This window comes from Rhinolophus sinicus, linkage group LG07 (genome assembly GCF_036562045.2).
Source record: "Rhinolophus sinicus isolate RSC01 linkage group LG07, ASM3656204v1, whole genome shotgun sequence".
Classification (NCBI taxonomy): Eukaryota; Metazoa; Chordata; class Mammalia; order Chiroptera; family Rhinolophidae; genus Rhinolophus; species Rhinolophus sinicus.
Window position 1 is genome coordinate 104,172,685 of NC_133757.1, and position 16,435 is coordinate 104,189,119.

A 16,435-nucleotide genomic window follows, 5' to 3' on the forward strand; every position below is an offset into this window, starting at 1 on the left:
TCTCTTTTCCAAAATTTCTACAGTGAACATGTTTAACATTTTCAATGAGAAAAATAAAGATTATTTGGAAAATATTACTCTAAATCTATCAACTATGAAGCTATTTCTATTGCTGTTTAAATTACTGAAATTCAATCTACAGATCAAACCCAAGTTAAATGTGTCTGGTTCTCATGATAATTAACGTATTTAATGTAGGAAATAGAGAAGTAAAGCAAATCCCATTATTGGTTTCTGTGGCATCTGCTCAAGTTTCATTCTCCTGAACTTCTCCATTTTTTTCTTAGGTTGGTACTGTTTCCTCTATAAAACTCTCCCAGGAGTTTGCACAAGACAGAAGAAACACTATGTGACTGTCTCAAGGGCCAAAGCCTGTTTTGCACTTCATGAACTTATTTCTTTGGGTTATTTTTCTGCGAACAATGATCCCCACTATACTCATAACAGAAAAATACCCATTTGGAAATCATAATATACAAGGAGCCGAATCACTTCTTGGAAAATAATAATGGCAGCTAAAATCTACTGCAGGCACCCCCAGTCACCATGCAAGCACCCCATGGTTCCCATTCTCATAGGCTTGGTCCTCTTCTCACCCCACCAGAGGAAATGGTAACCAAGGGGCGTATGCTCAGTGGTTTAGTTACATTAATGTCGACATTACGCCCGATGATCTCAATATTATTATCCCTATTTTAAGAACAGGAGAATATTTTGGGTCAAGTTAAGTCACTTGTCCAAAGATACACATCTACTAACCCAGGTCTTTCAGACTCCAGAGCCCAATTAACCACACAAACCCTGCTCTGGCTGAAAATGGAGCAGGGTCAGAGGAGGTTCACTTCCTTTCACATATGGTTCCCAGCTTAAGAAGAAAGTCACACCCAATCAGTAAATAGCTCTTACATTTTAAATGTAATGCATTAATTATACTCAATGTAACGTATTATTAAATCTAAATTATAAAAATGAACATATGGAGGTAGTATCTATCTTTTAAATGACTGTGTCAAATATTTTGAGTCATTATGAGGAACCTCTAGGTTTATGCTTGTTTAAAAACCTATTTAGCTCGCATGTACTAGTATAAATTTTAAGAAGAAAAAAAAAGAGGAGGGCCTTTTTAGAATCAGAAATGAGACTTTTCAAATAAAAAAGAAAGCACCATGATGCAGGGGAGACAGACTAGAAAATGGATTGAGAGCCAGAGTAACTAGATACTAATTACAACTTCATGGATGAAGCCTGGAGGAATCTCAGAGTCAGGGATATGAAACGCTTCTTTTAAGTTCTTCTAAACTGAACATTTTATTTACCTCGCTAGTTTGATTTTCGTGGAAAGACATATTTGACTGTATCTTGTGTTATGTACTCTCTCTCGAGTGGCTAGAGAAATCTATCAAAAACCCAATCAGACAGACAGACCAGTTCACATGAAAACATACCTTCTAGGTATTTCGTGTCTTGCAACAAAAAAAGTTCGATGGGGACACACAACACTTTTTTCTAGGCATAGCAACAAGTTTGGCTGAGTGACGCAAATATTTTGCCTTGTTGATCATGAAAGGAATCACACAGAGAGGACAGCTAGGTAGTGCCAAGGATGCCCTCTGTCTGTGGATGTGGGTGAGTCCGCTAAGAGAAAGCTAACTGACACATTCACTTGAAGTCTTCTGTTCATCTGTGCTATCTCCTAATGAACGAAACCAATGGCTACAGAGAATTCAGAAATCAGTAATGGATGTAGATCATGGACTGGGATAAAGAAAAACCCCAAACCATCTTTTTTTCCAATCTGTAGCAGTTTTTATAAAACAGCATTCCAGATCAAATCTGAAGTTTTAGTACTTTTAGTAAGCAAGTCCTCAAATGACAGTACAATCATGTAGTTTACATATACAATAGCTGTGGCAGAATGGACTTAGTTACAATTACTGAGATAAAGACCACCGCCAGACCAAGACTGGCCTTTTAGGAAGGAACCTAGGACTTGATTGCAGCTCTCAAACTTAACCAAAAGCCTTCCTGTTGAGCTTCCTGAGGGGGCCACTCCAGGTAGGTCTTGGTGTTCATGATCTTCCGCAGCTTACAAAAACGCTGAGGGATGGCCTTTTTCTCAATGGGCTCCAGAAGAATGAGAATGGCAGCATCATCGTTCTCATCAAAGAGACGAAAATGGGAGAAGTCCAGTTCGTACTTGCACCACTCACTCTTCACAAAGTTTTCAGAAAGCACAAAGATAGTTTTGTGGCTTTTTTCGATGGAGTCAATGATATTGTCAATAATCCATTTGCCGGGAATAAAGTCCCGCTTATGAAGACACAACTTAAAGGGAGGGTTGAAGTGCTCCAGCTCCTGGACCATGAGGTTCTCCACCCAGTGGGAATCCTGTTCGCTGTAAGACACAAAGGCGTCATAACAGATGTCCCTGTGGGGAGCTTTCTGGGGCTTCCGTTTGGCCTGGAGCCAGGCCCACATCATTTGCATGTACCACAGTCCATGAAAATGGTGGCACAGCCCCCCAGTGACCAGGATCAACAGGAAAAGGGCACAGCACACAGCGGACACGAGAGCTGCCTTGTGGCACTCGGAAATGGAGAGGTGAGTGTCCTGAACCCGAAAGCCCCGCACATGGAATGGAGAGTCACACAGGTAGTTTTCTGGCCAGTCAATTAGGATCTGGGACACGCCTTGCTGCTCCTGAGTGAAAGACAGGAATTCACAGGAGCAAATGAAATTGTTGCCACCTGCTTCCAAAGTCTTCAGTTTTTCAAAAGAATCAAGTTGCTCCTTTGAAAAAGTATGTATTGCATTTCTGCTGATTCTCATGACTAGTAACAAGGGCAAGAAAGAAGCATCCGGTAGAGTGTTCAACTTATTTCTGGAAATATAAAGTTCTTTGAGTTGTGGCATAAGCAAAGAAAATGAATTGAGATTGTTATTGCTAACATCTAAAATTTCCAGAGTCTGGGGAATGCAAGAGGTTAAATCATGTATTCTTGTGCTGGATAAGTTCAAATATTTCATCTTTTCTGGCCACTGACAAGTTTCAGGGATAGGATGAAAATTGTTCTTGCTGATATCAAGGTTAGTCAGGTTTTTCAGAGTAAGCAAAATTTCTCCCGTTTCGTCTAATGATGTCAAATGATTTTGCCTTAAAATTAAGGTTTGTAGGGAGGGCCAGGCGTGCTCACAGGCAGAGTTTCTCAATAAGTTTCCAGCCAATAAATTGTCACTGAGATCCAAATACTCTAATGATTTCAAATGTCGTGAAAGTGAGCAAGGAACCAGAAAAACCTTACTGCTTTCTATTGTGATTCTTTTAACGCTTCCTGTAAATGAATATATACTTCTCAGGTCAGTAAATGAGTAAAAATGTGGAATATGCAACTTCCGTATTGTTAATGTCCCTACTTTACCTGCATCTTTAATTCTATCCAAAAGAGATATGTCAAAATTACCAATTCCGTCAAGGGTACAGTCATCAAACTCCAGATCTAACACTCCAGAAACAGAACTCAACAGTTTCACCAATTCATTAAAACTTTCATCAGTGACTTCCACATTTCTAAATGTGAACTTTTTAGTCAGTGTATTGGTTTCATTGATGGATATTTCTGGAAAACGGAAAGTGTTCAAATGAGTATCTCTCAGTTCCAAATATTCCAAAGAACTTAAAAGATCTACCACAATATCCAGGAGGAAAACAGGCTGCTTCAGATGAAGGACCAGATGACTGATATTCTGAATTGACTTCAAACTCTTTGGCTCATACCTTTGCAGATTTGAAGCAACAATCTCAAGTTCCTCAAGAAAAGTTAGCCCAACAAAATCGTTTTCCTGAATCTCACTGAAGGTGTACGTATTTCCTATTTTCAGGATTCTCAAATTGGTGAGGTGAGAAAAAAGAGATGCTTGCCCAAGTGTTTTGTAAGGATTTCCCAGTAAGTTTAAGAATGTCAAGGAAGAAAGGGGCCTGAACCAGGAGGATGATAAATTAAGTAAGCAGTTACAGGATAAGTCCAAACGTTTGAGGCTCCCCAAGGAGGAAAAAGAATTTTCCTCTATTGTGTTAATTCTGTTGCACTCCAGGCTCAGAGCCCTGAGGTTCACATAGCTCCGCAGGTCACTGTCGCTGACATAAGTGATGTTGTTGTTGGACAGGTCGAGGCTTTTCACAGTTGCCGTGAGTCCTGAGGGGATGGAGTTTAAAGACCCAGAGTGGCAATCACAGACACTGGCAGGGTCACAAGTCAGAGAAGACGGCTGATCAGGGGCCCCTTCTTTAAACAAGCTGATTATGGCCCCCAAGATCCATACTGTCCTCAAGGCACGAGGCATTATCCCGTGATTCAACCTACAAGTAAAAGAAGCGCAAATGAGTGGTTGCGTTTGACACATATTGTAATTTCAGTTCTTGAGAAACGTTTTGTAAGGTGCAACACACACACACACAGAGAGAGAGAGAGAGAGAGAGAGAGAGAGAGACAGAGAGACAGAGAGACAGAGAGACAGAGAGAGAGACAGAGAGACAGAGAGAGAGACAGAGAGAGAACTACCAGGAATTAACCAAGGCAAATGGAATGTATGAATGAGGATTAAAATGAATTCCCTGACACATCCAGCAACACTAACTCAGATACGCTGCTGCTGTGCAATGAGATAAAAGTGCAATACCACCTGGGGGTACAGAGCAGAACTCAATTAACATGGGTTGAAAGAATGAGTAAATGAATGAATAGAAGAATGAACAAGCAGCTTAAAAAAAGGGCTAAGCTTAACCATACGGATTTACAATCACCTGTTCGCGCATTTCAAACCTTCTTATATAGTAAGCTTGTCTCCACTTTGTCCCTACGAGTTAAGAGACCTCAGAGCCAAACCACAGCTCTCATTGGACAACTATACACAGAATGCAGCTCCAGGAAGACAGGCTCTTTGACCAAAAGAAAAAGGTCCCATGTTTGTCAATCCTGTCTAGCACCTACTGCTAGCAGGCATGAGGGATGCTGGGAACCCCAGGCAGAACAGGTGGTTTGCTGGGCTGAGGGACAATCAGACCTTCAGAACCTTCTTTTCCTGCAGAGAAGGCAGAAAGCAGTGCCTGCATCTCGAGGGGCTGTTCGAATGAATGTAGGGGAAGGGAAGTAAAGCTGTCTGCACACTCTCCACTACTGCTAATCCTTTCAACCATGAATCTGACACTTTCTCTCTGCCCACCTTCTGGGCGCTATATCCTTCTTGGGATATATTACCGTATTTCCCTGAAAATAAGACCTAGCTGAACCATCGGCTCTAATGCGTCTTTTGGAGCAAAAGTTATTATAAGACCTGTTCTTATTTTAATATAAGACCGAGTCATACAATATATTATATAATATAAGACTGGGTCTTATATTAATTTTTGCTCCAAAAGACGCATTAGAGCTGGTGGTTCAGCTAGGGCTTATTTTCAGGGAAACAGGGCAGCTTCTTCATTCCTTATTTCTGTATTCCTATGTGTTTGCTCACTGCATTAACTCTACAAAAAAAAATTAAATTTAATCCCAAGAACAAAACTTTTTATGGATAACACTAATTTCCTGCATTTCCATGTTCCCATAGAATCTGAGAGATGATAAAGGCCTAGGCTATAACTTATAAGCACAGAAAATGAAAATGTACATAATGTTAATTAATACATACTTGGTTTGGGAATGGAATTGCCGTTGCACCCAGATATTTTACAGCCACACCAATGCCACTGCTTTCCATCCCTTCCAGTCTTTTTTAGATAAATGGGGTCATACCATGCATACTTATTCTAGATTTTCATTTCTCATCTAAAAACATACCTTGATATCCTTCTGTGTCAGTATATAAAGACATTTCTGATTTTTTCCAATGGATCACAGCATTTTATAGTATGGATAAACCATTATTTCATAATCGTCAGGCAATTTTGTTGTTGTGCGAACATCATAGAGTGTACTTACACAGACCGAGATGGTAAAGCCTACTACATACCTAAGCTGTATGGTTTAGACTATTGCTCCTAGACTATACGTCTGTACAGCATGCTACAATAGAAAACAACACAAGGTTAAATCAAGAACAAGAGAAAATGATGCAATCGAGACATGGTAAACACGAGATGTACGAGGCTGCTGCCGGCATAACACAGCACAGTTCTTTACAGCAAACTTTTTTTTATGAGTAGAAAGAGCACACTCAAAAATAACAATAAGAAGTATAGTATAGTAAATACATAAACCAGGAACATAGTCGTTTATTATCATTATCAAGTATTAGGTACTGTATATAAGTGTATGTGCTGTACTTCTATATGACCGGCAGTGTACTAGATTTGTCTGCACCAGTGTCACCACAAACACAAGCGACGTGTTGCACTATAACATTACAACAGGTACAATGTCACTAGGTGATAGGAATTTTTCAGCTCCATCATAATCTTATGGTACCACCATCGTATATGTGGTCCATCGTTGACTGAAATGTTATGTGGCACATGACTGTAATTATTATTACAATTACTAAATTGTAGGGGCTCTTTATAAACTCTGGAAATGGAAGATATATGTGTTACAAATATCTTCTTCCACTCTGTGGTTTGCTTTTTCACTTTCTTAGCAAAATCTTTTGATGAACAAATGTTCTTAAATTTTCTATTTTGTTTCCTAATAGTGATTTTTGTGGCCTGTTTTTAAAAACTCTTTCCTACATTATAATAAAGATATTCTCTTTATTATTTTCTAAAATATTTATTGCTTTGCCCTTCACTTTTAGGCCTACAATCTACCTGGGATTAATATTCGAAGTAGCACACAGGATTGTTTTTTTTCCAATAAGGATATTCAATTGATCCTGCACCATTTTTTAAAAAGATCATTTTGGGGAACAATCAATAATATTATCTTTGCCAACAGCTACATGTCCTCATAGAGGTGGGTCTGTTTCAGTGCTCTCTATTCTGATCCAATGTCTATTTGTCTGTCCTTGTACCAGTAACACACTGTATTAAATATATAACATATCTTAATATCTAGGAGATCAAGTCCTTCCTTCTTGTTCTTCTTCTTCAACTGAGTCTTGGTTAGTCTGGGCCCTTTGCATATTCTTATAAATTGCAGAATCAGCTTATCAGTATCAAAAACAAAGCCTGTTTATTTTAACTGGCAATGCCATGAATCTACAGATCAATTTGGGAATTACTCACATCATTACAATACTGAATCTTCCATTCCTTGAGCATAATATATCTTTCCACTTACTTAAGTCTTCTTGAATTTATCACAATACTATCTTACGGTTTTCTGCACAGGTCTTGAGCGTATTTTGTGAGGGGTGTTCCTAGGCATTTGATACTTTTGAACCTTTAAAATAGTATTACGTACTGAAATGTGCCATATACATCTATATGTTTAAATTTTATATATTTACCATGTATTGAGTAGCCTTGCTGAACTTAGTAATTCCACAGTTTGTAGATTTAAAAAAGTTTTCTATGTATGCAATCATATCACCCAGATATAATAATGGTTTTATTGCTTCTTACAATCCTTATACTTTTATTTCATTTTCTTGATTACTGAATGTTGAATTTATCAAATTCTTTTTTTCTCCTGTATCTATTGAGATAATAATATTAATTTCCTCCTTTACCCCATTAATTAAACACTGGTGATTACATTAATCAATTTTAGTGTTAAGAAAATCTTGCATTTTTACAATAAACCCAAGTTAGTCTGGATGTATTATCCTTTTTATATATTGCTGGACTTTATTTACTAATATTTTATTTAGAATTTCTGCATCTACGTTCAGAAGTTAAAAACTACCCTATAAATTTCCTTTCCTTTCCTTTGGTAGAATTCACTAATACCATCTTCTGAGACTGCAGAGATCTTGGGCTAAATATTAGGTGGTACCTATAGCATGGTGAGTTTTAAACAATAACAATTATTGATGATGCTAAAACTATATTTATGATCAGAATTACTTCTCTTTCCTTTTGGTTCCCCAATACATTACAGCTAGGGCAGAGAACTCAAAGTAAGACATTGAGAAAGGGAAGGGCGACAGCTGAAGTTAGACTGCATAGAGTCATATCTAATGAGGATTGGGAGTCTACACAAAGTATAAAAATCATCTGCTCAAAGAATTCAGGAAGCTGACAGGGTAGTGAGTAATGACTTCTAGGTCTAAGACCCAGAAGAAGAAGATAGAAGTCTCAGAAATAAACCTGGCATTAGAGGCAACTTGTGCTGCAGACATCTATTTGCTGATCCAGAATAGGGAGGAAGTTGAAGCCCAGGGGCTCACAGTGAAACCACAACCAAAAATCCACCTTAGGGCTAGAGCTGTAATATCTGGTGAAACAAGAGTGGAGAAGAGACTCACAGCCAGTGCACTGTAGAAAACTGAAAGTGGACTCTTCATAAAGCCACGTACAGGAAAAAAGCCAGCCTACTAGAAATCTCTTGTAAGAAATCAGAACCCAGGCCCGCCATATATGTGCGGGTGGACACAAATATTAAAAGATATAATAACTAAGAATTTTTCAGAATTGAAGAAAAATGTAAGTTCCCAGATTATAAATGCATATTGAATCCTTAGCAAAAATTTCTCAACTGGCCCCAAAATGACACAACAATATCCTCAAAGGGCTGAGAAAACATACCTGTCAATCTAGACGTCCATACACACTGAAATGATGATTCGAGAACAAATGTGATATACACATTTTCAGACATTCAAAAAATAAAAGATCTTTTTTATCCAGAAATGCTCATTGAAAGAAGTACCCAAGAACATGTCCTTCAGCAATATGGGAAAGGAACCTGGTAAGAGTAGGCTTCAAGGAAATGAAAAAGAAAAAAAAAAAAAAACACTGAAGTTTTAAAAAACATAATAGGTAAGAGAAAAAAACAGCATTAAAAAACTCAGACATGGCTTTTCAGAATGAGAAAAAAGTAATGTAAATTTTAAGTGATATTACGGGGAAACACAATTTTGACAAGCAAGCCTACTATTTGGAAGAAGTATTCGTAAATACAACTTACACTTAAAGATCTTTTGTTAAAAGATCTTTATTAGGGACCGGCCTGGTGGCTCAGGCGGTTGGAGCTCCATGTTCCTAATGCCGAAGGCTGCCGGTTCGATTGCCACATGGGCTAGTGGGCTCTCAACCACAAGGTTGCCAGTTTGACTCCTCGAGTCCTGCAAGGGATGGTGGGCAGCGCCCCTTGCAACTAACAACAGGCAACTGGACCTGGAGCTGAGCTACGCGCTCCACAACTAAGATTGAAAGGACAACTTAGGACTTGGAAAAAGACCTGGAAGTACACACCGTTTCCCAATAAAGTGCTGTTCCCCTCCTCCAATAAAATCTTAAAAAAAAAAAAAAAGTCTTTATGAAGAGATCACACACAACATGCCATGTATGATAAACTATGCTCAATCATTAAAATCAAAACAAGATATTTAACCAGTCAAGCCAAATTCTTTTTTGAAATGCAAAAAGAAATAACTGATAGCTTAGAAACTTCCAAAACATGCTGTCAACTGACAATTTTCATAAAATGAATAGATGATTAAAAGTTTAAATGTTCTGTGCTTAGAATAGGAAGAAACTTAAAATATTGATGAATAAGTCATTTTCAAATAATCACGATGTTTGCCATTTCCCTTTTTTGGTCTCCACTTTCAAATCAGGGCACTCTACCTACCAGCTGCTTTTTGATAAAGATCTAAGCTAGTAAAGTGCAGTTCAGACCTTCTGCAAGATTTGGATCACCTTAGATTTCAATTCTTCTTTCCACTTTTCTGCCCTCCCTTTCCCTCTCCTCTCTCTGTCAGGAAAAAACACTATCCTGGCTTTCGCTTAAGTTCTAAACACAAGTTCTCATTTACGGAAGTTGAGGAAGTTATAAAGAGAACTTCAAAGCATCCTTACTTTAAAAAGTTGTCTCTGCTTAAACAAATGCTCTATGTTCTAACCAGAACTGATTAAACATAATCGTATCTGACATAGCTCAGAAATGCTAAGGATGAAGATACACGGAGGGGCCTTGGAGCCCACCCCGAAGCAAGGCAAGGCTCGGGGTTAGGGAGCGAGTCCCGAAAGTTTCCCAGTTCTGAGCCCCAGCGACCAAAATTCAACCTTTCGAAGTTTCGTCCTAGCGGTAACCAGTGAGCGCAGACACACCCCCAGCAGGACGCACAAGTACAAGCCTGAAAGCCTTTACCTGGCCCACGTCACCCCAGGCAGGGGTAGGGCTGGCGCGCAGAGCCACTGGCAGGCGGGCGGCCCTAAGGGAACCCGGAAACGGGAGTACAAGACAGGGGTCACTGCCCACCTCGGTCTCGGAGGACGCAGCCACCTGCAGCCTGCAGCCCAGCCCCGCGGAAGTTCCCGGAGGCGGCTCCAAGGGCCTCTGAGGCTGGAAGGGTGCTCCGGTCCCTTTCTGGGTGGCCCGTTTCTCCCGAAGGCTGACCTCCACCGGGCCTTCGCGTGTTCACTTTCCCGCACAGGGCCGTGCAGACTGGGACTGCCGAGCGTCTATGTCCCTGGGGGCTGGGTTTTCTCCCCGCCCGCTCTGTCCAGGACCCGGTGCCGCCCACTGGGAAGCAGGGATCCCTGGCGCCCCTTTGGAGGCCGCGCCTCCCCTGCGCCCCTGCCGAGCTGGGCCGGATCAGGGAGGGGCCAGTGGAGCGTACTTTCGGTCCCGGTGCCGGACTTACCTTGGAGTCGAAGGAGCCGCCACCAGGCAGCGCCTTCTGGCTCCCAAGGGGGCCGCCCCGCCTAGGAAGAGAGTCGGGTGTGTGTGTGGTGGAGGGGTGAGGGAGGGGCGCGAGTAGAGGGACGGCGGAGCGCCCCTGTTTCCCCGGCATAGGAACCGTCAGTTTCGCCCAGCGCTCACAACCGCAAAGGGGTGGAGGCTGTGCCTGGATCCACTGCGTCCATCCTTCCCCTTAGGCTCAGTCAGGTGACTGTGATATAGGTTGCCCGGTCCTGGGTCGGCGCACACGGGTCCTGCCTCGATTTCCGCCTTGTGCTGGGCTCGAGTCAGAGGAGGGCGCTGGGTGATGGCTGGGGATCACAGGGCAGGAAAAAGGGAACTGAGATGCTAGAAGCCCCGCGTGGCATTTCGCGAGGCCTAGAGGCAGATTTCGCAACCAAAGAGAAGACTGATTATCCAACCAGTGTTTTCTTGAAGCCTCCGGCATCCAAGCTGTACATTACCCTGAAACATACCAGCTTTAAATTCCACTTCTCCAATTCTTTTCCATCCTTGGAAGCCAGGCTCGTAGTGAATCATGCTTCTCATTCATCCCCCCTTTTCAATACTTACTTGCAGGATCATATATCCCCAGGGTCCATTTCCTCCCGCAAGTCTATGCTCTCCGGGTTAAAAATGGTCGCCAATCACTAACCAGATCAATACAGCAAGATTTTGCTTCAGTAGCAGGTAAGGACAGCGCCAGGATTTTTGTTTGTTTGCTTGTTTGTTCGTTTTAGCCCTGTGGAGTCTCTACTGATACACTATTTCCAGTACCTACATCCTTTCCATAGTCTCACCATAAAGAGATGTGGGGCTCCCACAGATACTGAGATTTTGAACCCGAGTCCTTCCCTTGCTCCATTCCACCCCTGTTTCTCAAGGTAAGTAATTCCAAAAACTGGCTTAGATTGGTTTTCTTCATTGCCACAGAAACTAGTTTATCTCACATAGTGAAGAGTGTTTATAAGGGAAACAAACTAGTACCATTTAAAAATTAAACTGCCTTAATATTAATAAACTACATTCCATCTTCATAATTACGTTTGATTTTCACAAATTGAGATTGGAGTCTGAGGAAGTATTCTTGCTGTCTTACACACAAGGAAATGTCATTGAAGCCAGAATTTTACCCTAAATCCGGGCTCCTTCTCTTAACCTTATTCCACATTCCTAATTCTCATTAAAGGTTCAACCCTCAGGTAAACTTAATCAACAGACATGAATGTGAAATTGAGGGTGCAGTCTGATTTTCCATACAGTTTCCTGAACATATGGCTATTTCTCTCTACCCCTGACCATCCCACTTTCCAGCTGCCTGAAAAGACTTTCTTCTTCTTGATTCAAAATCTTTACCTCTCTTCCTCATGATTTCTGAAGTGTGTACTTGACAAAACTTAATTCCAACTTTCCCTTCTGAAGCCTCTGTTCTTTCTCTATATATCTTCTCTAGTTGAACTGTCTAGATTGACTTTGGTGTTATTGCTTTGCAATCCCAAAGTAAATTAACATATTCTGGCGAAGTCAGTTAGAAATCATTTATCTACCCACAAGTCATCTATATACTGTGAAGGTATTCTGCGCTCCGCAAAATTATTAGCATGTTCTACTCAGGGATAGTCCTTATACTTGTTCAGTTCTTAATGCCTTCAAAGCACTTTCACAGATATTTTTTAATACATGAAATAAATAGTTCTGATACTTTAGCACCTTCAGTTCAAGTTCAGTTCGTATGAAGAGCAGTGTTTCTCACTTGTAAACAATTTGGAAACTTGAAAGATCAACCAGACCTCTCAGAATAAAATTCACTGTTTCGTATGTCAGCCCATGCGATTGATCTACATTGATTTCAGGCTTCTTGGTGCATATGCAGTCAGACAATGAAGTAGTTGGTGAATTCATCCTAGAAAAAGTGCTACATACCTCATTGCTGAATATCACCATGGTCACCTTCGAAGTACTCCCCTTGGGAAGCCATCCACCAATACCAGCACTTTGTCCACCCTTCAAAGCAATTTTGGAACTCTCTTTCTGGAATGGCCATCAGAGCTGTCGTCATATTACTTTCGATGTCCTGAATGTCATCAAAATGTCTTCCTTTCACTATTTCCTTTATCTTCGGGTAAAGAAAGAAGTCACTGGGAGCCAGATCAGGTGAGTAGGGAGGGTGTTCCAATACAGTTATTTGTTTACTGGCTAAAAACTCCCTCACAGACAGTGCCGTGTGAGCTGGTGCGTTGTCGTGATGCAAGAGCCATGAATTGTTAGGGAAAAGTTCAGGTCATTTTCGTCTAACTTTTTCACACAGCCTTTTCAGCACCTCCAAGTAGTAAACTTGGTTAACTGTCCAGTTGGTATGAATTCATAATGAATAATCCTCCGGACATCAGAAAAATGTAGCAACATCGTTGCAACAAGTTCACGAACTTAATTGTCAGACCTCATATCTCTGGGGATTAGAAGCATCAATCCTAAATTAATTCAGAACAGAGTCCATAATTTTTTTTTAATTTAGAGAATTTGTAAATACTTAGGGAATCTAAAATTTGGGAAAATGGAAAAAGAGAGACTTTTCCTCAAGTTCTTTGAGGGACTATTCCAGAAGCAAAGGGCCAAACCATGAGGATGCTATAGGTAAGCTGTTATAGGATAGGTCTAAATACACAAGACTCTCAAGGACAAGACAATTAATTTCCATCTGTTGCAAAAATTCTGCTAGACAATAGAAAGGCAGCTTCCAAATTTACACACATCTGCTGACTGTGGCTGGATGTGAATTTTCACGAAGGCATGGATTTTGTTCTCCCTTTTGCAGTGAAGTATCCCCAGCCCCGAGAACACAGTAGGCACTACTTAGCTAGGACTTGTTGAGGTGTGAATTGACAGACCTTTTCAGGACATCGGCTCAGGAGGAATAGAGAATGAACATCTGAAACTGCAAGGGACAGACGCCTGACCAGTGGCTCCTTGGCCTGATTTCCTGTCCTTGCCACATAATATCTGACTGACCTCATTTAAAGATGGGAATGAAGAAATATAGTGCATGATTTTCAACCATGTAGTCCAACAAAACCAGGCAGGAAGAATATAAAAGGAGGCAGAGTTTTATCAAGTTCTACATTCTTTGGAGCTCCTTGGAAAGTATACTGAAATATATTAAGAATCAAATACCTGCTAAATCCAACCTCATGCTGTGACAATCTGGGTAGGGGTTGCCAACTTCTATGTGGATGAAACAATAAAGGTAATAATATGACTCAAACCCAGGGATTGGAGCTATGTGACTACTTCCTTCTTTAGGCTCAGTCCCTGTTATAAAGTATAGCTAAGGTTCAGTGTGCACCAGTCGGGGTTGCAGACAAAAATACTGCCAGCCTCCTGGCCAATATCACTGGTCAATTAAAACGGAATTCCCCTAATTATATATGATACTGTAATGGTTTCCTATGTGTAAGTACCTTTGAAAGCCTGCAGGTTGCTGTCCTCTTGGCAATTTTATGAACAGACATACTTGGCCCAAAAAGTTTCTGGAAGCAATCTCTGGAAGATTACAATTAGTATTTACATTAATATTTTGTGTTAAGAAAACTGTGACTACTTGGTTTTTAAAGACTTGTCACATTTAAAAGAATTTGGCCTACTAGAGCTAAGCTCAAGTATACAATTTAAAATATGTACTTTATAGTTATGATTTTAAGTTGAAATTTTTCTATGTTTGTAGAAGTATGTATTGAAACATTTAAGAGAGTTTAAAATTCACCATGTTTATAAGTGTATTAGTTTATATCAGTTATTTAAGAACTCAGGAAAGTTATGTTAAGTCAAACCACTGAGACACCTAATGAAGATATCGAATATATTACATTTATAAAACTATTAATATTTATATTATATTATAAAACTATTTTAAAGTTTCATTAGCTATGTTTACAAATAGGATCAAACATAAGCCAAAGTCCCTTTTAAAGTGATGGGTAAATTTGGTAGACTTATAAATAGCTAGTCAAACCTAAAAACTTAAGGACAAGGTTTTCAACTTTGCATTTAGTAATATAGGTATTAAATCATAAAGCCAAAGCAAAATTCTGCAGACAAAAAATTTTGAGAACATTTAAAAACCAACATCGACAAAATTAGAGTTACTAAAGAAAAAGTTTTTCAAGTCCTTCCTTGCTCCCCATGTTTCCTGCTCTTCCCCTTCTGTTGCACACTGTCGTCACCATTTCCTCTAGTCTGAGTTAATCATGACTCGTCTTCCAGTCTTCCCCTGTGTGTCCTCTGCCCTTGCATCGGCTATAGCTTCTTTGAGCTTTCAATCACTGGTACGGATCCAACTATGTATACATTATTCCCCAGGTAACAGTTCCAGCCCACTTAGATTACTAAGAGATGATCTATGCTAAATCCCAATGGATGTGCTTCATGGGGTTCCACAAAAGGTCATCATCAGATGCAGGAACCCCACTCTCTGATGTTACTTCTCTTTTGTAGGAAACCAGTTCCTCTGAGACTCTAACTCACATCACACCACTTGCCCTCATGCCCTCCTGTGTCTGTCACCGTCCACTGACTTCCTCATCCCTTCGCCACATATTTAGTATTTCTTTTCAACTCTCCTTTTCAAATTTATCCTTCCTTACTTTATTTCCCAAGTCTAGATCATAGGTCACTCCTTACTGGCTGTGGTCTTCTTTTTCTTCTTCTTCTTTTTTTTTTTTTTTTGACCCAATTGGAAATCCAAAGTTTATTAAAAGAATTTATACAACAACATGATAAAAGGAACCGATTGACTTTTGCACTTCTACAACATAGGCTATGGTCTTCTTAAGGGATCTCATTTATGCCCATTTCTATGCCAATACCTTTCCTGGGCAGGATATTTCCTGTCCAGACATCTCATCCAAGCCCCAGACTTAGATTGGCAGCTGCCTACTTACACATATTTCTACTGGGGTGTCTCAGACCATGTCCACTCCACATGTCCACATCTAAGCTCATGATGTTTCTTGCCAAGGCTGGTCCTCTTCTAGTGTTATTTCAACACGCGGTACCACCATCCACCCAGGTCCATCTGCTACAGCACTTAGTCCTGCTGCTTTTACTTCAAATCCACCCCACTCTTTATTTTATTTATTTATTTATTTATTTATTTATTTATTTTTCACCCAACTCTTTTTATTCCCCCTACAGTCATCCCAGTTCAAGCTATCTTCCCCTCTTGCCTAGACCACAAAAACAGCCTCCTAATTGATCTCCTCCCTCCGCCTTCTCTGTAGCTCCTTCACCACCCTGCATCTAAGGAAGTCCTAGCTAATGAAAATATAGTGGGAGCCACAAATGCAAGCTACTTGCATAATTTTAAATTTCCTAGTAGCTACATTTAAAAAGGGTTGCAATAAACAGGTACAATTTTAATTACATTTTATTTAACCCCAAATATTATCATTTTGATGTGTAATCAATATAAAAAATGAGATATTTTACATTCTTTTTTCATACTAAGTACTCGAAATCCAGTACTTATTTTGTATTTGCAGCACATCTCAACTAAAACCAGCAACATTTCAAGTGTTCAGTAGCCATATGTAGCTAGTAGGTACTTATTGGACAGTGGAGATCTAGAATGATCTTTTTATAATGCAATCAGGTCATTT

At 40.1% G+C, this 16,435-nt stretch overlaps 2 protein-coding genes across 3 annotated transcripts in view; one reads left to right on the forward strand and one right to left on the reverse strand.

The window, feature by feature from the left end:
• RNF175 (ring finger protein 175) overlaps positions 1-4,359 on the forward strand; it is a 37,433-nt gene extending 33,074 nt beyond the window's left edge. Inside the window, exon 10 of the mRNA XM_074338421.1 lies at positions 288-4,359. Within this exon, the coding sequence (XP_074194522.1) occupies positions 288-309 (22 nt within the window). The 3' untranslated portion in view covers positions 310-4,359. The remainder of the gene's footprint in view (positions 1-287) is intronic.
• On the reverse strand, positions 1,835-12,997 carry TLR2 (toll like receptor 2). 2 transcript variants are annotated; one of them, XM_074338419.1, is made up of 3 exons: positions 12,705-12,898; positions 10,923-11,092; positions 1,835-4,357 (listed from the first exon to the last, which is right to left on the reverse strand). In XM_074338419.1, exons 2-3 carry the CDS (start codon positions 10,964-10,966, stop codon positions 1,984-1,986), a joined length of 2,418 nt encoding a protein of 805 aa, XP_074194520.1. In that variant the 5' UTR covers positions 10,967-11,092; positions 12,705-12,898; the 3' UTR covers positions 1,835-1,983. The 2 variants fall into 2 exon arrangements, with proteins under 2 accessions (XP_074194520.1, XP_019577939.2); XM_019722380.2 differs by lacking the exon at positions 10,923-11,092 and having other exon boundaries at positions 12,705-12,997.
• Between the last annotated feature and the right edge of the window lie 3,438 nt (positions 12,998-16,435).

Bases quoted from the DNA above. Each gene is read 5' to 3' on its own strand.
- TLR2 (XM_074338419.1), bottom strand. From the start codon at position 10,966: ATGGACGCAGTGGATCCAGGCACAGCCTCCACCCCTTTGCGGTT. The intron at 4,358-10,922 runs GTGAGCGCTGGG...TTTTACTTGTAG, and splicing joins GCCTCCACCCCTTTGCGGTT to GTTGAATCACGGGATAATGC.